General features: G+C 43.1%; 1 protein-coding gene across 1 annotated transcript in view; it reads right to left on the bottom strand.

The window, feature by feature from the left end:
• Positions 1-754: 754 nt before the first annotated feature.
• The window catches only part of ches1 (checkpoint suppressor 1), a 49550-nt gene continuing 25226 nt past the window's right edge, over positions 755-25078 (bottom strand). Inside the window, exons 3-6 of the mRNA XM_026341369.2 lie at positions 17394-17545; positions 12078-12136; positions 5860-5968; positions 755-4749 (exon numbers count right to left, since the gene is read on the bottom strand). Of these exons, the coding sequence (XP_026197154.1) occupies positions 4200-4749; positions 5860-5968; positions 12078-12136; positions 17394-17545 (870 nt within the window). The 3' untranslated portion in view covers positions 755-4199. The remainder of the gene's footprint in view (positions 4750-5859; positions 5969-12077; positions 12137-17393; positions 17546-25078) is intronic.

Raw genomic sequence — 25078 nt, 5'->3', positions numbered from 1 at the left:
GTCACTGCCTCTGAGTCTCACTCTCAGTAACTGAGTAGTATGATGCTCTCTAAAGATCTAGAGAATGCACCCCCCCCCCCTTTCTTTGCTGTAGTTGCATAGCAACAGAGGAGCTGCTAGCTCCAGTTGTGTTGGTGGTGGGAGCGCGCTGCACAGGGAGCTACTGGCTCGAGATTAAGCCTGTCTCGGCTTCAATTATGAATGGGCTTCCACTGCCACACAGCTCCAAAATGGCACGACTCACACTGATAAGACATTGAGGAACTCTTTGGTACACTTAACTCTTTTTCTTCTGGCTCTGAGGAGGGTGGTGGGGCGGTGGTGGGTAGTTAAGCTGAGTTGGACTCGAAGACAGAAGTATTGAACTTAAATGATTAGAGGAAGTAAATGAATAATTAACTGGCAGAAGAAGCATGGGTATGATAAGGCCCTTGTTGATGGGAATATGTGAGGTTAATGATTGGGGTCAGTCTTGAGAGCAAATTAAAGAGTCTCCAGTTCAAAGCTAGTAGTTTACCAGCAAATGGGGGTTAGTGTGTGTTGCATGTTGGAGTGGTGCAAAGGAGGGGGGTGAGGAAGGACGATGTGCTTTCTTGTAAGACTATTTTTAGGAAAATGGTTAAATGTGTAAAGCTTTTGTTAGCCCATGCAAACGGCCAACCAGTAATGCTGTGATTAACACTAACTCTATCTAGTACTTCATTATTTGTCTTCTTTTTTAACCCACATTCATCTGAAAAAACAGCCAAACTAATATTCTGCAACTTGTATTTTTTATTATTGCAACCAACTGGAAGACAATACATCACATAAACATCATTGTAGTTTTTCAGAAAATGGAAAACAAAATAAAACAACATTTATATATTTTTTTGCCACAGTATTGGACAACGTTGATATTTACATGTAGTGATGCAATAGGTTCTGAAATCATTCTTTGGCAATATGATTGCACAATAAGGAGGGAATTGAACATTTACTGAAAAAAAAAGAAACCAACACCTGGGTGTACTCTGCATCACATCTCACAGATCAATAACAGTTTTGCATTTTGACATCTCTAACCTATGGCTTTCCAATATTCAGCTCAGACAGTCACCGAAAAATAATGGCAGTATTGAAGATAACTTTGTCAGAGAGAAAACACAACAGGAAATCAAAATGTGCATGAAAACATCTGCAGATTAAAACAAACCAAAGGGAAAAAAAAAAAGGCAACTGTATCTTTGAGAGCGTTTCACGGTTAAGTTTGGCAGGTTTGAAAGAAACACTTGTTCTAGGAGCATTTTGGGCAGTGAATTATATTTCCTTTGCTTAAAAGTGTTCTGACTACATTTTATGTGTTGCTTTGTTTTTCCAAGACTTGTAGGTCAGGAGGTCATCTTTCCTGCATGTCACTGAGTGAGTCAGAGGAAAAAAGGTGGTTGCTAAAGCAACACACTCTCCCCTCGACATGCCTCTTGCCAACCGAACGCGTTATTAGTCACCACAACACTGGATTGTTACTGCAAAATACAGTAGAGTGCTTGACCTGGGCCGCGGGAGCACTCAGACAGACAGCAGACTGATGGCACACAACAAGAACACTGATGATGTCTCCTTTTAGAGTTTTTTTTGTTTTGTTTTGTTTTTTTTTTTAATATGTTGGCATGGATACCATACATAATGCAAAGCCGGTGATGCGTGCTACAGGTGGCAAAAGACAGTGGCTGGGACATGCATTTGTTTGCCTGCTCGGCTCATTGACAATCACTCAGTGCATGTTCAGCTCGTCTGAGTCTGCTGCTACAACCAAACTCAGCCTATGATTTGTTTTACGAAGCTGCTTTTTCCATGCACTGCAGTTCTGCGAGTGAGGGAGAATCAACACTTGAACATATTACTGTTTTAGCAAAAGAGTGTCAAATAACGGCAGGGGCCGTCACTTCTGATCGAAAGAATATCAAAGCTCACAGCTGTCAGTGTTTTCATGTCCCTTAATGAGATACACAAACACTTTGCAAAGTGGCAAAATATATATATTTGTATATATATATATATTAAAAAACAAAAAACTAAAAGTCAAACGCTGATCTCCAGACTGGGCTCTTGAGATAAATATGTGATAGACAGTATGCAAGCTTGACATCCACGAAGGCTAGTAATACCTTTAAGCAAAGAGTTAACAATACTGTATGTAAATTAGAAAAAAAGCGTTTTATGTCATATGCCATTTCCTACATTCCTCTTTCTTTTAAGTTCAACTCCCGAGTAGCCTTTTTTTTTGGAGATATGAGGTTCTTTGAGGACACCTACTAAGTTTCCCATGCCCGTCTGATCCATACATTTACACTGAACAATGTCAACGGAAAATAAGGACACATGTACATTTACACACAGGAGAGGAAAAAAAAAAAACAATACTGTTATAAATAAAGACAGTTAACGTTCTGTCAAAACATGTCAGAGACATGACCACAGAGGTACTGAGGGCAGGCAGGCAGGCAGGCACAATGTTAAAGGGTGTGTGTTCCTGGGCGCACAAACTCACACACTCTACAGACGTGTTCTGAAATAACACGGGGGTTAACATTGAACACCTAAAAATCACTGTACAGGCAGAAGAAGACGGAAGCCCACCCCCTAAGAGGTGATTCATCTGGCCTACATAGCCTGAACCCGAAGCCCAGAGGTGGCACCCTCGGGCCTCTAATTGCAGAGTGATCTCCCACGTTCCTCCCTGAAGACGTGTCTTTGAAAGCCCGCTCAGGAAAAAAGAACCCAAAAGATTCAAAGAATTTAAAAAAAAAAAGAAAAGAAAAAAGAAAAAGACTTCAGTATAATCACGGGTATAAGAATTGGCGGCAAAACTTTTTTTCTTTCCTCTAGGATCAAGGTTTATATGAAAATAAGTCATGCTTCATGCTAAATACATTGTTTATCTTACATGATCTTTGAATAAAAAAGATTTGCTTTTTATCTTATTTACAAGCACCCATGCAATATAACTGAGAAAGTCCTGCAGGTCAAATTGCTTCAATTAAGAAAGGAAAAAAATAAAATATTTTCTAACCTTTTTACAGAGTTGTCCACATGGGACAAATTGCTTATATCTTTATGAGGGTAGAGTGAGGGTAAACAGACACAGACAGAAATCTAAAACCCACAGTTTATGTATATAGTTCTCTGACACTGTCAAATGAAGAGGAAGGTGTGGTAGCTTCTGGCAGCTACGATATCTATACCAGGTGTCTATGTCTATTGACTGGAGTACTGGGGAATTTTTAGGGACGCTTACATTATGCAACAACAACAACAAAATGAAGGAGATATTGCCTCAGACCCGGCACACTATCCATCTCTATGGTGATAAACATGACCATTTTTTAAAAATTTTAATATATCTATTCTTAAATACTATGAGTGCTCTTGAAATAAACCATGTCTTTACCCATGATGCTTTTATTATAAGTGGCGTAAAATAATCTTAAGTGCATGAATATATATCACATTGGGTTTTACAATTATCTTGACACTTAAGGTCATTCTCTCTTGCTCTTCTTTACCACTATGCCTTCTGTGTTTTTTTTTGTTTTTTTTTTGTTTGTTTTTTTGTTTTTTGTCAGCTGTCGTATCGGCTACATGAAGCAACCTGGTCGCTTATCTTTGGCACAGTCTCACATTTGTGCTCGTGGATGTAGGAGAGTGATGCTAGCGAGCGGCCGAGAGAGAGCTCTAAGTCTTGTTAGGCAGGTTCGTCTCGCCTTTTCCCGGCATCACTGCAAGATTGCTACAGATTCACATAGAAACAAAAAGGAAAGACAAACAGCCATCTCCTGCTCGTGTACTGTACTGCTCCGCAATGTGATTCGACTTGTCCGAATTAATGACAAAACATGCTTTTTGTTATGGCTTTCATCCCCTTTTAAACAACAAAAACAACAAAGACACATGAAAAATACCCATTGATGTTAGTGTTGCTGAACATGTAGGAAAACATAGATTTTTGATATTGCCACAAATAAGTAGGATTCACCTAATGCCCTGCAGATAGATAGAGGGAGATGAGAAGTGTCCGTTGAGACTAATGCTGTAGTAACGTTACCTGTTAACCTATTTGTGTATTGTATACTGTACTGTACGTGTCAGTGTGTGTTCATGTGTGTATGTGTGTCTGTTTGTGTGTTTGCGCGACTATGTACTTGTTCTATGTGTGCGTCTTAGTTTCTCAGGGCCTCTTTCTGCTCCTTCTGGCCCTTGGCGGTGCGATTTGTGATGTTGTTGAGGCAGGCTCTGACCCCTGCCAGGTGGAGCAGTGACCCCGCCGCCTCCTTCATCTCCTCGTCATCACTCTCCGGCGGCTTCTCCACTGCCGCTGCGCGCCGCTTCTTTAGCGGTAGCGTGTCGCTAATGCCCCTTGCTCGGTTTTTGGTCCAGGGCAAACTGCTTCCCGCCAGAGTCCCAACCCCAGAGCTACGTCTCTGTCCGCGCAGGGGCTGCTGGGATATGTAGGTAGCGGCAGCAGTGGTGACGTGAGAATCCAGCGGGATTTCCCGGGGCTCGGGTTTGACGTCTGATTGGATCTCCACGGCGATGATGTCGTCGTCATCTAGGGGAGACGAAGGGGCAGTGACTTGGGAGGAGCACAGCCTACTGGGGGATTTGGCAGTGCTGTAAGTGTGGTCGTCCTGGAGGTCCTCGCTGCAGGGCGGAGGCGAGTAGCGGGATGGGCTGTCCTGTCCCCGGCTCAGATAATCTCCCAGGGATGATCTGTAAGAAGCAAGGGCACAGAGCGGGAGAGAATATTGTTACTCCTGCTGTCACGCTGCCAGGTGGCCTGCCTGTACACACTTCACTCCTGCTCTGCATTTGGATTCAACAGCAAAAAAAAAAAAGTTACTCAATCACCCTGAAATAGGTCCCTTGGGCCTAGTGTGCATATTTCTCAGGTCAGATTAAAACCTTGGATCTCCAAAAAAGTCAGCCTTTCCTTTCTGAAATGAGCAGACTCATTTTCAGATTGCTACCTATGCATTTTTCAAATGACACAGGGCATTTTGAGCAGCTCTCATGCGCACTAAGGTTGTGCAACTTGCTCAGCATGTATAGGACCTTGCGAGCTCCAAAGTCAGATCACCAGAGAGCAGCGAATCTGCAGCGAAGCCATTTAACCACTGTCCACTATATATCAGCTTATACGTTAGATTGCAACACATCTTTTGCACTATTAATTTTCTTGGTAAGGCATAAAACGACAGGGGTGTGTTCTGACATCCAATAAATCAAAAGGAGCTTCAGCAGTCCTGTCCTGTCCCCTGGACATTTTCTCCCTTCAGAATCAGAGGGTTAGAATATTAATATCATAGAAGAAGAAACATGCACCCCTTACAATGATCACATATTCACTGCATACTTTTAGTGAGCCTTTGGGTATGTTTAATTCATTATGTGGTGCAGGCCATCATACTCTTATGCTCCTATGATGGATGTGCATGTCCATGCATGCTTCGAATGTTTTGTGAATCATGAAGCCTCTCCCTCTAATAAACCTGTTTGTGTGTGTGTGTGTGTGTGTGTGTGTGTGTGTGTGTGTGTGAGAGACCGTTATATAAACACACCTGGATAAAATGTTCTGAACAGTGGGGAGCGTGTGAATGCCTCTGACTTTTAAACACAATAAAGATGTAATTATGTAAACTATGAGTGGAAAATTTCAGGAAGGTCTGTTTTGTGTATGTGTGTTTGTTTGAAGGCTTCTGAATGTGTGCATGTGGGTGAGGGCGTGTCTGTGTATGTCTGTAAGGGAATGTGTTTGCACAGGGAAAGCCCTGACTGATGTTAATTGTGTGGTCGCGGGCAATAGAAGCAAAGGTTACTCACCTTATGGCCGAGGTTCTGCTCCCCACAGGGCTTACAGGTAGGGGTCTGATCACGGGGAAGAGGGCCTGGCTCCTGACACGGGCACCATTTTGGATTACACCACGCGGAACTAAAAGAGAACGAGACACAAGGAAGATATAAACACAGATTCATGCATCATTAGTCACATTCAACACAGAAATCCTGAGGACAGAAGGAAACACACAGGAAGCTTCTCCAAAACCTGATTGGACCAAGATAAGACCTGGGAGCAGCTCGATGAGCATTCACTGACCGTCGGAGGAGGCCAACAGAGCAATATTGATGAGCAAGGCGAGGTTAAATTGAGCGGGAAAGCGTCATAAATGAGTTAAGGCCACTGCGAATCATTCAATTACCAACGACCGCTGGGTCTCGGCTAAATCCAGCCTGTCTGATGCTGTGGACTGCACAGCAGGCAGATGGAACATAAAGGGGATATTTCAGAATCTGAAGTTTGAGAATGCTGGCACATGCAGCAAAACAAGGTTTTAGAAATGTCTGATGTATTTATTACAAGTTGGCCTAAAGATAGATAAAGTAGCAGCAAGCCCAATTATTAAAGAGCTACTTAAGACACATAACTGTAACTGATATTAAACATCTCTCTACCTTCCCCTTTTTAAAACCTCTCTCTACGTCTAGTTGAAAAACTCCTCTGGATGACAAAGAAAAACAGTTGTAAAAGCCCCTTTTTGGTGTAAAAAAGTCCGGCACTGCCATGACTCTTTCACAAGTTGTCAATCAATATCAATAACGAAGACAAAACCAAGAAGAAAGTGACACAAACCACTCTGACCAGGTTTCTAAGAAACTAAAGAATCTGCCAGAAGGACATGCGTATCTTTAGCACTGCCTAAGAGCCATTTTTACTCTTCTGAACGAACAGCCACATGGCATATCCACCTGGAGTGCGCCAGATAATGCTCTCTCTCTCTTTAATGAGACAAACATTTCATTCTCAGACCTGAATGCCTGCATTTCAACTGGCAAAAAAACAGGTGCTGCTTATCACCTGGCTATCATCTGGTGTCAGGACGCTGCAGCACGACGTTGGCCCCATCGCGCAAATGGAGCCTAAAACAGACCTTGCAGAAGAGGACACATGACAGACCTTCCTACAACACGACACCCTGAACCACACATGCAGAATAATGGACTGGATCTCAAATGAATGTCAGAGTGGTCCGACCAAAAACCAGGACCTGAAGCCATCTGAAAATGTTTGGGGACAACTGAAGATGACAGTTTACCAAAAGTCCTGATGCAACCTGACAGCTGGTAGACACAGGACCTGAAGATATATTTGCTTTCGATGCCTAATTGTGACACAGAATTTGTTCAAAGATATGAGTTTCCATTGTGTCCAGGAAGGAACTGGAAAACTTTCTTGTTCGGAACTAACAATACCTCAGTGTAAAAAACATTTGTTTCTGGTGCAGCTTCAGATTTTCCATCAAGGTCAAACTCTTGCCTGTGGTTTCCTACTTGTGGAAAGTCCTGAGCATTTTCACAAATACTCGCTGGACTGTGACGGCCCAGAAGTGAGCTCAATGTGCACGCTTTCAAGTCGTCAACAGCTGTGAATGTCTATATACAAGAGAAGACAAGAGAAGAGCAGCGAGGAGCGTACATCTGAGCCAAAACCTCTCATTACTCAGGGCTGGCTGCTCACCACAGCCGTCCCAATTCACTAGAACAGCTGTCATTTTCATCTCTAGGGTCAGTTTGCATTTCGCAAATGATGACCTGCTGTTTGCTTTGTCTGCCGCAGAAGCATTTGTTAAGGTGCAAACGCTAAAAACATTTAACCGCAGCATCAATATACTGCTTTTTTTTTTTTTTGGAGGGGGGCTTTTAAATCGTAGCCATTACAGTTAATTTATGAGGAGAGTTATGAGGAGAAATTTAATTTGCCCCGGGAACCACAAGCTCATTAAAACATACAAGTTGTCATGGCGAGGCCCCCCAGAAAACCATCCCACAACCATTTGGTTCATGTTGTAACACACAGAGATGAATTATAATAGATCTGTTTGTCATTTGTCATTGTTGGTGTGTTTCTGTAGCCTCTCCCCGGCCGGCTGTGTCCACAGTAATCTTATTGACTCCAGTTAGTGTGGCTCTGCCCCTGATATCTCCAGCTCTGCTCTCCATAACCTTATAAGTAAGTCCCTGCACAGAGTCTGTTTAGTAATCTTGATCACTTACTGCATGGTTGTTTGTGTGTGTGTGTGAGTGTGTGTGCGCGTGTAGGCAATGCATTAGGTCTCCACGGGTTGACATGCACCCACCCCTCCTTCCCCACCTCTCGCTCCAGTCAGGCTTTGGGTTGCCATAGCAACGGCTCCCCTTCCACATGCCACAGAATGGTAGATCATGCATCAGCAGAGAAAGTGATAGAGAGAAGGAGAGAGAGAAGTGGAGAGGGAAAAGGGGGAAAGGAAATACCAATCTCTGTTTGACACAGTCTCTCATAGATCAGCGACGCACTCCTGACCACCGCTGTTTACCCTAGATACACACACACACACACACACACACATCTCCCTAGTACAAGCACAGACAACTCTCCTCTCATGTGTGTTCTGTATCTTCACCTCCTCGCTTTGCTGTTTGAATTTCTCAGCAAACCCTTCTCTTTGTCTTTCTAATTCTGTCCCCTCTTGTTGATTTCTTTCTCTTTCTATCAATCTCACTGTCAGTCTATGTATAGCGGTGACTCATATCTCCAACTGAGCATGTTCGCCAGCTCTGCAGGTAAAAAGCCTGGGACATATGCTGAGAAGATGGGGTGACAAACTAAGCTGGGAAATAGCAGGCAGCGCTCCCAAAGCTTGTCCTCACTGACTGAGATTGAGCAATAGGTTTTACAAGCTCAAAGCAATAAACAAAAAAACCATAACAACAGTCAGTTTAGTAGCAGAAAGCAGGACAAGCAGAGGAAAAAAAATGTAAATACAGAAAAAGACGAGGTGTCTGCAACTCTGCCTTTTTCCTGGAGAGAAAATATCCTCCAGTCTGTCTTTTTTCCTACGTCTGGTCAGCTGCTCTGCCTTTTCTGTCTGCTTCCTACGTCTATGCCTGCCGCCCGTCTCCCTGCCTGCCTGTTTTCCAGAGCGAGTGAAGCCCTCATCCTCCCTCCCTTCTCCGCTCTCTTGTGCCGTATACATACTCAGCCTCCTCTGCTCTCTTGTTAAATGAGTTCCACATGGCCCTCTAGGCTGCAGTCTCTGCACGGTTGACAGAGGAGCGGAGCAGACAGGCACCATAGCACACGCAAACACGAACACATGCAGATGCTCGCTGAACTCGTGCACACAGTCCAAAGGTTCAAAGGTCACTTCCAGCAGACCTTGAGAACGCAACTGTTTGAAAGTGGCCTCTCACACAGTCAAAACACCCCCCCCCCCATCTGCCTGCTTGGCTGCTGTGTGTTAAACTGAGTATAGAGTCTGAGGGCAGAATGCATACTAATGTTGTCTGACTGACTGCCTGACTGACTGACTGGATTGCTGGTGGGCTGAAGTTGCTGGCAGTTTAACTGGATGGCTAACTGGCTTGTCTATCTGACACTCCAGCTGAGTGTTTAAGTGCTTGGCTGACTGACATGTGCTATGACTTACAGTGGTGGAGAAAGTAAAAGCAACACTTAAACACTTTAAACCTGGCTACAAATGATCGTTGTGTCATTTTCTATGATATTCAATTCTATTCACTCTACTCATTTTGGTTTATATTAGAGTATTTAATATATTTAGAAAATTTTAACATGCAATACTGAACAATACAAATTTATATGAAAAAGTTCAAGTTGCCCAGAAAAAACAATAAAATGCTTCAGTATTATTCCTCATTCCTCATCTATCCATCCCTGCATTATGTGAAGGTTACAGTATTCTGTTAAGGGTTGTGGGGGTGGGTAACAGGAATCTCAGAGCTGACACATACAGATGTGCGACCATTCATACCTACGGGGCATGTTTAAGTCACTAATTAACCTAACTGCATGTCTTCAGATTGTGTGATGAGCCTGGAGCAGCCAGAGAAAACCCAGGCAGAACCCGGGGAGAACATGCAAACTGCACACAGAAAAGACCCCATCAGCTCGCACTGGAACCGGAGACTTTGTAGCTGTGAGGTGGCGGCTAACCACTGTGGCACCATGACACCGCTTCCAGAGGTAATTATATAATAATAATAACACACAGGCCATACAATAAGAATTTTTCCTTTTGTTAAGTACTGGCTGCATTTAATACTACAGTACTGTGATTTCTGAATGCTGGGCTTGTAGTGGAGTATATTTATATTGTGAACACTTCTTTCAGCACTGCTTATTACAAAGGCTTATCAGCAAACTGTAATTAAAGTATCAAAGCAATGAATTGGTCCTTTCAGCATAACATTATTCTGTATTATAATGTTGGATGGCTATTATTGATGCATTAAAATGTAAGCTGAATTTTAATGTTGCTGGCTGAGATGGAGCTAATATTAACCATGTTTTATGTACTGTTGGGTAGTTTGTATAACAATATATATAACCATATACAGTATGATACTGTATTAGAATACATTAGATTTTATCTATTAGTTACAGGTTAGTAAAAGTGGAATCTGCAAATTCATTCAAAGCTGTCAAATAAATGTAGCAGAGTACAGCAGTAGTACAGTAGTGAAAGTGAGTACAAGTACAAGAAATAGAAATACTCAAAAGTACAAATAGCTTCTTTCTAGATTTAGTAAAACAAGCTTTGATCTTGTCTGCCATGTCATCTGAGCCTGTTTTTTAGAGTTGCATTTCAACAGCATAAAGTAGTAGAAATAGTTCTATAGATACAGTAAATGTACTGCAAGTTCATCATGTAAGAGCTGGTCGATTTTTCCTTTGACTTGGATCCACTCCTCATTTGTAGCAGACGGGTTAATAAGGACTCAGAACATGACCTAAATAATGAAAAAATATTCCTTTTTTTAATGACACCAGGTAAAAGAAGGTAACCAGAGTACTTAAATAAAATAAGAACACTAAGAGCAGATCCTTTATAATTTAGAGTTGTAGAACCATGAACTTTGGGGGCTGTGAAGGTGGGGTGGCTTAAGGACACAGCTGCCAGCCGCTGCCCTCGTGTTCATCTCGAGCTAGCGCTGGGCCACGGGGAAAGGCAGATTTCAGTCCACATCAGCTCAGAGCATAGCAGCTCTGAAAGCTCTGGGAATGGGAGATGGAAGTAATAACGGAGGGCACTAACAGCCCCAAACTCACTCTCTCTGGCAGTCCACCTGTTTTCCCTTTTTTCCCCGCTGTCTTTGCCTCTGGCTGTCTGTCATAACTTTCTTTCTCTCTGCTGCCTGAGAATATCACTCCCAGCTATTCTGCACCATCTCTCCTTTCAGAAACACATTACACATTTAAAAAGTTACCTCTCCTTGTCACATGTGCACTCCAAACCGGCCCTGCCTGCCTGTCTCCCTCTCTGTCTATCTATCAGACACATCACTCTCAGATCGTGTGTGTCTAGAGGGACTCCAGGTTTTCAGACACTCTTTCCAACCTCGGCTCCTTGACCATTACTACTCCATTATCAGCGGCAGTGGAGGGCGCGCCGCAGACGCCTAATGTATCCATTTCCCCCTCCATTTAGGACTCGGCAGCCCAGCAAGCTTCCAGAGTGCTCCCTGATTGGGATTGAATGTCCATTTAAACTGCCGTCCTGCCACCAGGGAGGTGGTCAGTGGGGGGGAAGAGGTAGAGGAGCGGAATAACGGGAAACAAAGGGAAAAGGAGGTGTATAAGAGAGAAAGAGTGAGTGGATGTTGTGTTGATTGAGGGAAGGAGGCCGGGGTTTGCTACCCAGCCTCTGATTTAATGCTGAGATTCTCTCTCCCCTTTCCTCCTGTCTTTCCTCTCTATCGCTCCTGCTCCCCCCCCTCCAAACATTCAAATACACCTCCATAGAAAAAGCATTCCTTCTCTGGCAGCGAGCCAAGTGTCAGAACTCAGCACTCGGTATTCTCAAGGTGCGCTTCTAAAAAGAGGGAATTGAGATGATTGGAGTTGGCACATCCGTAGATGTCGGAGAGCGGGGAGGAGGAGAGAGGAAGAGGGTGAGACAGAAAGAAAAGAAGGAGGAAGAAAGGAAACGGGCGGGAGATCACAGACACAGAGTGCAAGACTCGCGGAGGTGAAACGGTACCTTGTAGGAGGACTCCTCCGTTCTTTCTGAAGAGGGGACTCCCCGACCACAACGGAGGACTAGAAAGGAAAGAAGAAGAAGGGATGGAGGGGGTGAGAGAGAGAGAGAGAGAGAGAGAGAAAGAGAAAACTGGTCAATCATTTGATCATGTTGCAGCAGCCAACCAGCTCGGCGGGCTTCATCACGAGGCAGATAGCAAGGCAGGAATTTGAGCCCATAAGCCAGTGCTTCTGATTATAGTGATTAGATTCCCGGGTGTCCCACTGTTGCCATTATTCCCTGTGATTACCTCGGAGAATTACAGCCTCGCTGCTGTAGTCCATGGGGGTAATTTCTCATGACAACCCCCCACCGCCCGCCACTAGTCCATTCACACACATTTGAAAAATAAAAACCTAAAAAAGCCTCATCAGCGCACACGCACTTAACACACACTCGTGTCACACAGGCATGTTTAAAACAGACGTGTGTACAGCATGACACGTTAAACCACACGTTCACACTCATGCTGCAAACACACATACACACACACACTCAGGCACTCAGGCACACACAAAGGCTGCTACTCAGTTTAGGTGATCATTGCACCACTAATGAGGGAGGTAATGACGGCATTTCTCACATAGACAGAGACGTCTTCACTCACACGTACGCACACACAGGAAGACAAAAGATACAGTTCTGCTGGCAGGCGGACAGAAGGAGAAGGATGGAGGGATAGGGATGGAGAGAGCGGGAGAAAAAAACAAAAGAGGATGTACTGTAAGAGCTTTTCCAGGTTGAGTGGTCTTTAGCTCCCCATTAGACAACACGTCTGACTGCTCCTTTCTTTTTCCTCTGTAGATAGACAGGCTGTACTCAAACAACAACAGTTAAGTCTGTAACTGACAACACACGTCTTGGTCACACACAGAAAACGAATGAACACACACACACACACACACACACAAACACAAACAGCAGAGAAAACACCTGGGGACGCTGTGAACTCTGAAAAAGCAACCCACTTGTTTCCACTTATGAGGAGGGTTTCCTTTGTAATATGAAACCTGTTTTATGTTGTGCTAAGCTGCTGAATGAGAGGATTTGGACGTCTGCACTTGTGATGTGGCTCTCACCTCACCAGATGTAGGGGAAAGATGGACTCGCACACAAGCGCACGCACGTATGCACACACACCTACTGTACATGCACACTCGCAGACGGCAACACGAAACAGCAAAAGCAGCAAACGCAAATTTCAGCCCTGAGCCACCTGCTGTTGCCATGGAGAGTTGCCACATTGCGTTGCCACGGCGATAACATATTTCTCCTGCGCTAACAGCCTGTCTGTTTTCCCTACCACCCCACCCCCCACCCATCTCATTCTCCCCTTTTCTCACTTCCTCACGCTCTCTCTCCTTCCTCCTCACTCTTTCTGTCTGTCTCTCTTCCCATTCCTGCGCTGTCTCTCTCTCTCTCTCTCTCTCTCCCTCTCATTCTCTCAACAAATGGCTTCACAGTGCGACAGCACCTGCCTTAAACTACATGTGTTGCCATGGCGGCGTTCCCGTTGCCAAGGCAACCCCATGCATTAAATGTAGTGAGCGAGGGGCTAAACTCCTGGCAGAAGCTCTTTCTGCAACCGCCCCCTCCCAACATATCCCCTCATCATTCTTCTCCAAGGGAGGAGAGAGGGAGAGAGAAAAAATGGAGAAAGAGGGAGAAGACTCCTCCTTAACCCCCCTGAGACACCCTTCCCTCCTTCCTTCCATCCATTCTTCCCTCCTCCTCTCATCCAGATGCTGATGGGGTGTGAAGGAATGCACCATGGAGCTGACCTCCTACCCAGCATGCTTTCTCTCTCCCTCTCTCTTCCACTCTCTCTCTCTTTCTCAAACACACACACACACACCCTTGCAAAGGTCGAACACATCCACATACACCTATTCAGAAATATATGTATAGGATCTTCATCCACACCTCCGCACACGCACACACACACAGTTGGAGTGAAACACGTAACTGCACTGACTCACACACATGCACATACGTCCAGAGACACACAGAACACAGGGCACACACTCTGAAGCAAACTGCAGGTGGGGGTCGACTGGTGCACCGTGAGTTATTATGGTCCATGAAAAACCAAGAGGTGTGAGCGGTAAAGAGTAGAGGACAAAGAAGCGTCACTGCTCTTCTCTTCCCTCTCTTTTCCTGCTGCCTTCTACGGCTTCTTCCTCCCCTCCTTCTTCCATCTCTTCACTCAGACACTTCCTCTTCCCTTTATCTTCTCGTCGTCCGTGTTGGAGTGGTGTACAACTGCTTGAGACAGTCCTTGACCTTAGTATAATAGACATGCCGTGCAACCATTCACGGTCATTACACTTCATAACATAATATTCTTGAGAGTGAGTGCTCTTCAGAGAGATATTGTGCTATATTGATTGGACATAGTGAGTTCTAAAATACATACGAAAGAAACTCTTAATACCTTGTATATTATATATATATATATAATATTCTAACATAAAGGGTGCATTAGTTTTAGTATAGTGCACGTTCTGACTGGATTTACTTCCTAATCCTCTAATCCAAACCCAGAGACTCACCATGGCACTCACAAACTTCATAAAGTCCCCAAAATAATCTTGACCTTTAAGCTCTATGTGAAGTTTCCAGTTTTAACAACGAGTTTAACTTAATCACTAACAATCACATACTGAATTTACATGTTTCAACACCAATCTGTTTTTATTTCTGCACTGATGGATCAAGTAGAAACACTACCGACATCCTGACAATCTTAAACTGACATACTCAATCTCTTTGGAAACATCCATCCATCTTGTACAATATAACGGACCAGCAACACAATGTTGCCGAAGAGCTACAACACAAGTGGTTTTTAATGTTTTAGCTCACTAGTATCAAATACTGCCCATGCTGTGTATGTACTTTAGATCACGGCTGGAGCTGGATGATTTCTAAAGCACACTATAAAATCTTGGGATTGATTTTCTACTTTCAAAGCAGCCACTGGTTTCCACTCATTTGTGGATGACAGACAGATATTTGCTAGTCAGTCATACTGTAGCTGAAAATAGTGACATTTTGAAAGCTTTCTTTTTCAAGGATTCAGTGATATTCAAGACGCTCTGACACCTGAGAGTGGAAAAACATCACTCTTTCCCTGATAAAAAAGGTCATGAAATAGCTAACGCAAAGTTGGTCATTTCTTACAGTGTATTTAAATTGACTTGCGTCCATGTTCTGAACTGCAAACAAGCAATCAATGGTTAATTGTGATGGATTTTCTGTTTCAAGCAAGGGACACGCACACAATAGTACAAACTGTTTACACACAAACACACAATGAATCTTCAGATGCTGCATTACGTGAAACCTTCAGCTCCACTCAAACCACTAAACAAACTTTCCACACTTGCTTTCTCCTTTCCCACTGTGTGCCACAATGCAAATGAACAACCCCCCCACACTTCTCTTCCACTCCTCCCTTCACTCCAACCTCTCCTCACTACACCCCACTTCCCTTCCCCCTCCTCCTTGTGTTCGGAATCCGGCCTCCAATTTGTTCCACTTCCCCATACCTCATTGTTCAAAATGACACTTTTACATTTTATGGTGAACCAATTATTCTGTCTTACACAGTCCGCTGGCTCTGCAAGCCAACCTGCCCGGATCAACTGGGGAGCGGGGTGGAGCGGTGGTAGGGTGTTCTGAGTGAGAAAGAGAGAACGAGAGAGAAAGGGAGGGAGAAAGAAAAGTGAAAGAACGGAAAGAGAGACGACTAATAGTACCTCTTGCTGACATATCCGTAGGGATGGGCAGAAGAGTTGGAAACTGAGAAGTTAGCAAAAGGAGAGAATGGAAGGTGGAGGAAAGGTCAGAGGAGAAGAGGAATGTGGAGGGAACAATACAGGTGGATGCTTCCATGCTGTGGAGTGGTGTGTGTGTGTGTGTGTGTGTGTGTGTGTGTGTGTGTGTGTGTGGGCATACTGCAGGTGTGTCAGCGTGCTCTGAGGGGTCAGTGAATGAAGTGAACATAGACAAAAGAGGATTTAATTGAATGATAAAGTGGTGGAGAGAGGGTGGAAAAAGTGAAGAAAGAAAGCGAATTAATCACAGCAGGGATAAATAAAGAAGACGGAGTACTGGGTGCCCCACTAGTTGTAACGTATGCCTGAGGATGAGCGGGAGGGTGTGTGGGATATTAAAAGAGGAGACAAGAGAGTGAGGGGAGCGGAACGGAGGAGTGTTAGGAGCCGCAGGAAAGGCAAAACAGGGGGGGATGGACAGGGGAGGCTGGGGAGAGGGTGAAGGAGAGAACGAGTGTGGAGCATGTGGAGACAAAAACGGCAACCAGTGCTTTTTACCTTCGATGTGCCTGAAGGGGGTGAAGATAGGAGGAGGAATGGGAGTGTTGCATAAAAACGGCGTGCCAAAAGATTTAAGCAAAGGGTCAGCTACATCACGCCCGGGGGCAAGGTGGGTGGAGGGAGAGAAAGAGGACAGAGAGAGGTGGAGGAGTGTACTGTGTATGTTTTATGTTACTGTTTGTTCCTCAGGGATGCAGCTAAATATTGACTTTTTTCTTTTTTGATTAGACGTTAAAGCTACAATATGCAACTTAAGCACTAGCATGAGACTCAAAATCAATGCACTCTGCTCCGCCCAGCCCTCTCTCTCTCTCTCCTTCTCTCTCTGTCTCTGCTATGGGCTGCAGAAATTCTGTGATTGGTTTGAAGAGTAAGCCTCACTCAAAAAAAACATTTAGAAGCGAAGACCTCTGCACTGCTGGATGTTGCTGTTCATTCAGTCCAGATCACAGGAGGCTTCACATTAAGACATGTGTCAGAGTATGTTTCTACTAGTTGCATATGCCGGCTGCAAGTCTCTAAAATATTGTAAAACTTTAAATAAAAGTACTAATGTCCAGAGCACAAAGTGGCAACTTGGTTTTTGTCTGAGGTGGTCAAGAGGACGGTGACACAGAATACCGTGAAGATAGTAAAAACAAATTAAAAATCAGGTGCATCACATGATCATACTGCACTGAGATCTGCATCAGACCACAATCAGAGTGAACCTTCCTACAAACTATTTAAATAAAGTCATGAAATCAATTATTGTATTATTGTATATTTACACGACTCATGCAACAGGTCTACATCTAAAAAGAAACTCTGTAAGATAATTGCTGTCACTGTAGCATCTACCGACATACTGTATACAATACCTGAAAAAATTGAGTAAATAACATGTTTTACTTAACATCATTTCATTTGATTTGGTTATTTAGCTAATCCATCTTACCTGTGGTGAAATGTCGGAGGCAGGGTGGGTGGGGAGGTGGAGGGGGTGGCCAGGCCGGGCGAGTAGGGATGGTACGGTGTCTTCTTAAGCGCTTGGATCAGGTTGTGCCTATACTCCGGATCTATGGACCACAGAGAGCCTTTGCCTATGCTCTGAAAGAAAGAAAGCAGGATGTAGAGAGTGTTGGGGGGGGAGTGGAGACGGGGACAGGGAGGGAGAGATGAGAGGGATGTTATTGAAAGTGCTATCGGGCCCCTCAAAGCACATCACAAACACAGCACAGCACACTGACCTGAGCCAAAGCCCAAACACAAGCTCAAAGTCCAGCTTCTTATTTACCAAATCATCTGTACACAGCTCTGTGCATCTATTGGTTCAAACACACACACACACACAACAAAAACACACACACACACACACACACACACACACACACACACACACACACACACACACACACACACACACACACACACACACACACACACAAACAAACAACACACAGAGGAATAGGAATTAATACAACCTCAATGCAATCTTGCTCAAAAATTTTTCACTCCTGCCTCTCCTCAAGAAGCTTTTTTTCCCTTTCTGATTAGGAAACTTTTTCCACTCCAGAGGCAACGATGGTGTCTACTTTTAGATCAAAGAAGCTTCCCCCTCACCTAATGAAGCTGTCGGCTCCCAGTCTGTGTGAAACCAGCCTATAGATTATAGGCAGGGGAGGGATCTCAGACGGGTCTCCGTGAAAAGACACTTCATGGAGTGATGGGATTCACTTCCCATCTCTACCTCTCACAGACTTTCTCCTTGCTTTCATCTGTCTTGTCATCTGAATGTGGCAAAATCGGGAGTTTGTGTACGACAAGAGACTGAGAATGGCAGGAAAGGGGGTTGGTGTGTAGAGGGGGGGCTAAATATAAAATTAAAGCTGTCCTGCCTCACGTTCAGCTCACTTTGTAGTGCTCTGTCATACGATACAGGTACAGGCGACAGGGTGGGGAGATGTCAGCACCGCGGGCTTCTGATTTCAGCAAGGAAAAACTATTAAGAGGAAAATGTCAGATGTGCCAGAGACGTGCATTTGTGAGCTTTAATTGGTGGCAAATTCGAAAACCTGAGGTGCATTTTGTGCTAAAGAGCACGAGAAAAACACACTTTAATGTTCCCCTTACATCAGTGATTTCCAATATTTTGGCTTCTGACTGCTTAAAGGGTCAATTCATCCAAATTCTAAAAGCAAACATACATTCCCCCCTTTCTCTGAACAGAAATGGCATTTCTGCAGTGAAAAATGCATTCTCTCAAACCACTTTCTACCTGTGACAGACATTGCGAGCGGTTCTGCTGTACTTTTGAGATGTCAGGTTGCTAGTTTTCTGATAATAACTAAGTAATGAATCACAGTAGACAAACAGCATTTGTTTAGCAGAAATATGCTTTCTATGCCTTTCTTCAGGATCATGTCGATCACTCTGATTTATTTGCCAACCTCTTGTGGGGCTTTGGGCCTGAGGAAACACACTTACACGAGTGCAGAAAGAATGAGACACATTTATCAACTTACTTCTACTTGCTGCAAGGTGTAAGAGTAATATTTAAGAGCAGCTGTTATCATGATTGATCACGTGTTTCTGAGAAGCAAAAGCCAATCACAAACAAGGGCTTACACTTTATCTTGCCCATTATTCATTCTTCTAAAAAGTCCTCGCATTTTACACAGTTAGACATTATTCTTCAGAATCCTTTTACAGGTTAGTGTGAGTATCACCGACAGCAATTAAACAATAACAAATAATCTTCACCAATTGTGGCACAGTGGTTCAGCACGACTGGCCATTCTCTACAGGTGCTAGAAACACCCCCGTGCAAATAGCTTTAATAATTTTGTAATTAGAAGTTAAATTAAAGTAGTTTTAATTCTCTCATAGTTAAAAAAGTAACTTACAGCAGCTCAGAATGAGCCCTAAAGATATGCTGTACTGACTAGAAGTAGTGCTCTGTCTCCTGATCTTAGTTTATCAGTGAAAAGCTGTGCTACCACACACTCCAACATCTGAACTTGTAAGGCAAGAAGGTAATAAGATGTGTGTGCACTGCTGATTTGTGTCCCCCCCGTCTGTATCTTTGCATTAGCGTGTCAAGTGTGTTGAACGCAGTCCATATGTACTGTGTTTTGCTGTGTGTGTCTGTGGGTGAGTGTGTGTATGGTGAGTTCCCTAGGGAGTGTGATATTACCCAGCATGGTCTGCTCCTGGGAGTGCTTCCATTACTGCCAGCAACGCCTCTCCTGGAGAGCATGATATTACACACACATACACTCGCTCCCACAGAGGTGACCCCCACTGGGCCAAATTTCCCCTTGCACCACCAGCTCGCCAGCCGTTTTTATATATATATATATATATATATGTGTGTGTGTGTGTGTGTGTGTGTGTTTCTACTGTCTGCCTGCTTGCCAGCCGATTAAATCAATGCTCTCTACAGAAATTCTGTCTGCCGAGGCCCCTGCTGCTGCCAACCAGTCAGCCAATCAAAACACTCAATCTGTAGGAACCCCCCCCCACCTCACACAACCACACAGGAAGGGTCTGTCACCTAGGTTAGAACGGTTGCCTTGGTAACAGGCATCATCTGGGCTCTGAGGCGAGAGGAGACGATATGGACTTTTCATTTTCTGACAAATTCACAAAGTTGAGAAAAAGGCAGCGTATCTCAGAATCGATTATCACAAAAAGTGTTTGAGGTCAGAGATGGGATTTACGTTTTCTGATGCAATATGACATGTATCTTAAAAATACGATACCTTTGCAGAAAAAAAAACTTAAGGTAATAGCGCAGGAGGCAGCGGGCCGTGGTCACGACATTCAGCTGACACTGTATTTGTGATCTCCATTTATATTATTTCCTCTCTCCATCCTTTGATCCCATCTGGTCCTGCTCTTTCTGGATGATGTGTTTATTTGTGTTGCATCTATGTGCTGGAAAACATTCACATCCCTGTAGTGTTTGCAGCTAAAGAGCAGGATTACACAACAAATAATCCAGTCGAAACAGCAACCCATACTTGAAGAACTATCTCACGCAGTATGAAACTAAAACCGACTAGGCACAGCATTAGACTTGAGGTTGCAAGTTAAAGCAACATTACACTTAAATAAAATGGATTTAATTATATGCATCTGTGTCGCGCCACTAGTTGGTAGTAGTTCTGAACTGCGTTTTAAACCGCAGAATACTGAGAAATGTGAGGGTATCTTTGTGATGGAGAAAACACACATACTGTAACTTGCCTGGGACACGTCATAGTGTGAGTAAAAGACAAAAGAGGAAGAGAGAGGAGACAAAGAGGGAGAGAGAGGGGGGAAAGACAGAGAGTGAGAGAGAGATGATTGTGTGTTGCCAACATCTGTTTCCTGTGTTATATAAGCTGTGGGGGCTGGTCTCCCTTGGCAATGGGAGATATTAAAAAGTCCTGCTGCCACTGACCCCGCTAGTAGCACTACACTACCGCTACTGCACTCCTGATATTATCTTTTCAAATATGTATTAACTGTCAATACTGGTAGTTTATCTACCTATCGGACACAACACCACCATGTACTAGATATAACACAACAATTTGGACTTAAAACACCTAGTGCTTCATTTTATCTAAGACAATTAGAAAATACATAGAAGAAATACTAAGATTACTACAATATATGTAAATTGAACATGTTTTACTTTAAAGTAAAAGACTGGCCACGTAGTCTTTTTGTCACAGCCCTGTGAGGCACATTAATGCTTTGAGCTAAATGCTATAATGAGAATGCTTACATATTCACATGAATATGTGAATATGGCAACATGCTGATCTTTAGCAGGTATTATTTTTGTGTTGTTTAAAATGACAGTTCAGCACATTAGCTTGCTGACATTTGCTAATTATCACTAAAAACTAAGTGTTGATTGATGAGATGAGTACATGAATATGAATGTACATTTCACTACTCAATCAAGTAGCTGCTTCAGTCTGTTTATACTTTATATGAATAGTCTGTCTCTGCCTTCAACTATATTAAAATGTCGTTTTGATTCTAGATGAAAAATCCTACAGGTGATGTCATCAGCAGGACTATAGTGTAACCTCTGCAGTGTGAGCGACTAGATAACAAAAACCAGAACCAAAGAGAGAAAGTGAAAATCAGTGATGTTGTCCTTTGGTGGCAATCCATCTGATAGTTGAGTATAGTATTTCAGACCTTATCTTTGGTGGTCGACCATCCAGCCGATCAACATTTCCATCTAGACTCTTGTTTCTGTTGTAGCTAAACAACACATCAGTAAGATAGACTGTTAAACTGAGTGATACGTTCCTTCACCACAATGAACTTGGGCACTGCAGTTTACTTCTTAAGCATAAAAAATGTGTACCTGCCCGCAGCTGAAAGTAGTCCCTAACAAATGCATTTATTTGCTACTGAAAAAGCTGCAGCTGGTTTAGAAAGCTTGATCCTATTTAAAATACATCATATAGCTCCTTACTCAATAGCTATTATAACAAAACTACAGTTTTAAACCATTTCTCCATGTACTGCAGATTTCATATTGGCTAGTAGGAGAGGAGAAAGTAAATTTAGTTTCCAACTGAGTAATGAAATGAGATTAAAAAGACATATGAAGCACAGAGAAACATCAGTATAAGAGGATTTGTTGTCCACTACATTTCCATGTGCAATATAACTTCATCTATAGTACAAATCTAAAGTATTATGACTACAATTTAATGATGGACATCCACAGTTGGATTAAACGCATTATCCTGGCTGTGTTTAAGCCTGATTAACCTACTGTGATACAAGGATCCATCATTACTTACTTTACATAATGATAAACAGAGGATTAATAACATAGTATATTGCACTGTAGGACTATTGGACCAGAAAAATGTCTAAACATCAATTAAGACATTCGGTAAAGTTGAAGAAATATAATATGGGCTCTTACGCTCAGAAATGAAGCTGGAGCTTAAATACATGCACAAAGAGGTGATAATTATATAGGCCTATTTGACAATAACAGGACAAAAGCTGCATTGTGGGGTATAAAAGGTCGGCTAAATGTTTCTTTGTCAGTAATATATGGAAATTTCTCCTACAGGTGTTCTGAATAGACTTTTTTCCATGAGTAGGAGCTGTTCCCATGTGGTTTTAATTTAGTCCAAAGTTTGCCCCAGTTTATGATTGTCATGAGGTTATCAGTTTTTTTGCAACAGCGATTACAACCGACTTACAGATAAGCTTCTGTTTACCTCAAAGATAAACACAGAGTAAACTTTGAAAAACTTGGCAGGTCATTTGCCAACACAACTTGCAGCTGTTTTCAAGACGTGTCCAGATTCCTATCCTATCCTACTGTTAAGAAAAATAATTCATTTGATGCACATTTGTTATATGCTATCACCGCTCACAGGGGTTTCTATCTATGATTCAAAAGCAAAAGACTCAAATGTAAATCACTGATTACATGAGAGAAACAAGCTGGAAGCAACTTCCAAAGCACCTATGATATGCTGTCACCTAGCAATTCATTTGGGTTTGGGGTAGTGGCAACTTCTCGTAGGACACACTGTACAAATGGCATGTAAGACACAAGGCCTAATTTCATATACATTACAGAGCCTACAAACACTGTTAGCCATCTACTGTAGGTCTGCAGCTCATTGAGTTCTTAACTTGAAATATGCATAGTACCTTCACCAGTGTTACTGTGAAAATACTGAATTGAAACTGTGAAAACTGTGAAACTTCAAAAAAAACGTGCCTATAATGTAAGTGCTCCCTCTCTGTGGCTTACGATTGCTATTTCATCATGTTTAAATTGTGCGTGTCTTCAGTAAGTCACTACATGTTGGGAATAGACTACAGAGCATATGGTCCACAGCAATAAGCTTAATTTGTTTTATTATGATAATTGATATACAATAAGTTATTTTATTTAATAATAAAAATAAAACCTTACAAGAAAATACTTTTTATTTGTGATTTTTGAGAAAAAAACAAAACACTAACATCAACTTCTTGCATACAGGAGAGGCAGTTTTGTAGTTTCAGCGGCCTGCTAATGTTATGTTACGTCAAACAAAACACCATAAGCAGACAATTTTAGCTCGCTCCAGATGCCACCGTTCAAAACGCTATGAGTTACAACGCAAGCAAATCAAGGACACCTCTTATTTAAACAGGGCAAGGTTAAGTTAGAGGTGACACACTTAAGGGCAAAAACGAATGGCTTCGTAGTGAGTTTTAGATTACAAAACTGCCAGTTCGCTCTGCTGCGATTTCATAAGAGGCTTTAAGAGATATATCACCGAGACAGTGTGTGTTCATATCTGTGTGTGTGTTTGTGGTGTGTGTGTGTGTGTGTGTGTTTGCGCGCTGTACTGTTACAACACTGATCTTCACTGCTGATCCAGAAGTCTGAGGGCAAAAACCTCTTGTCATTAAGGCATGTCATTCAGCACAGTGAAGAATCCTGTTTGTAAACAAAGCCATGGCAACCATGGGACTAACACGCTCTCACGCTCTCTCTCACAAGTTTGCACTACCACATGCAAGACTGACACACACACACACACACACACACACACGCATAGAGCACCAAGCTTATTCTAAACTAGTCCTCATCTTGTCATCTGCCTGGATATGACCCAGAAATACAGTCACTGGAACAAATAGGCCACTGTCATATTAATCTCCACCTCTGTAAATTGATGGAAATATGATTTGGTGTGTTCACAGTAAGCCATGTCTCCCCACTTCCCTCTTCCTCTCTCACTCTGTGTGTGTGCCTCTGTCTATCCATCACAATGATAACTTGACCTCCCCTTAACCAGCTCCCTCGTCTTTCTTCTTTTTTTTTTTCCACAGCAAGCAATGAGTACAACATAATGCAACATAAAGGCGAGTATCTTCAACCCTGTAATTGCAAGCTCAATTCAAAAAGACATAAACAGGTAAACGAAAAAGCAAAGGAGGGAGAAAAAAAGGAGTATTCACATGCAGATATTCTCAGTGAAAAGCTTTGAATGGTGGAGTCTGACTAAAATTACAGAGATTCTGTAATTGCAGCTTCAGATAAAGCACAGCACTTGGCAGGTAGAGTAGGAGTCTGCAGAGATGTGCCCTCATTTCTACACCGACACAGCGCTTGTGTGTGTGAGTCCTTTTAAGCATTCATGCGAGCTCGCGAGTGTGTATATGTGTATGCACTTGTTTTGTCTGTGTATCAGACATGTCCTGTGTATGTGTTTGGAAGTGTGTGTGCACGCAGGAGTGGGGGGGATAGGTTTGAAGGGTTAATTAGCGTGCTGTCTTAAGCGGTGTGCAGTGACAGGAAGACAAGACAGGCTGTCCTTGCCAAAATCACCTCTATCCATGCTGCTCCACATTCTCATACACACACACACCAGCACATATGCGCATATTCTGCAAGATGAGAATCTACACTCATGCCACCCCCCTCCACTCAGCACCTCAGTGCCCATCTGAAGCTCACACGCGCTTAAGTCAGTAAAGCCAAATCAGTTTTGCCGTTGCTACAGCAACAGCATACTTTTATGTCAACTGCAACCTAGTTACTATGGAGATATGTATACAAGAGAAACTCTTTGCCGTTGTAGTCAAGGGCCAGATGACAGCATA

The sequence above is a fragment of the Anabas testudineus genome, chromosome 24 (genome assembly GCF_900324465.2).
Source record: "Anabas testudineus chromosome 24, fAnaTes1.2, whole genome shotgun sequence".
In the NCBI taxonomy this organism is placed as follows: Eukaryota; Metazoa; Chordata; class Actinopteri; order Anabantiformes; family Anabantidae; genus Anabas; species Anabas testudineus.
This window is presented reverse-complemented; position numbering and strand designations above follow the sequence as displayed.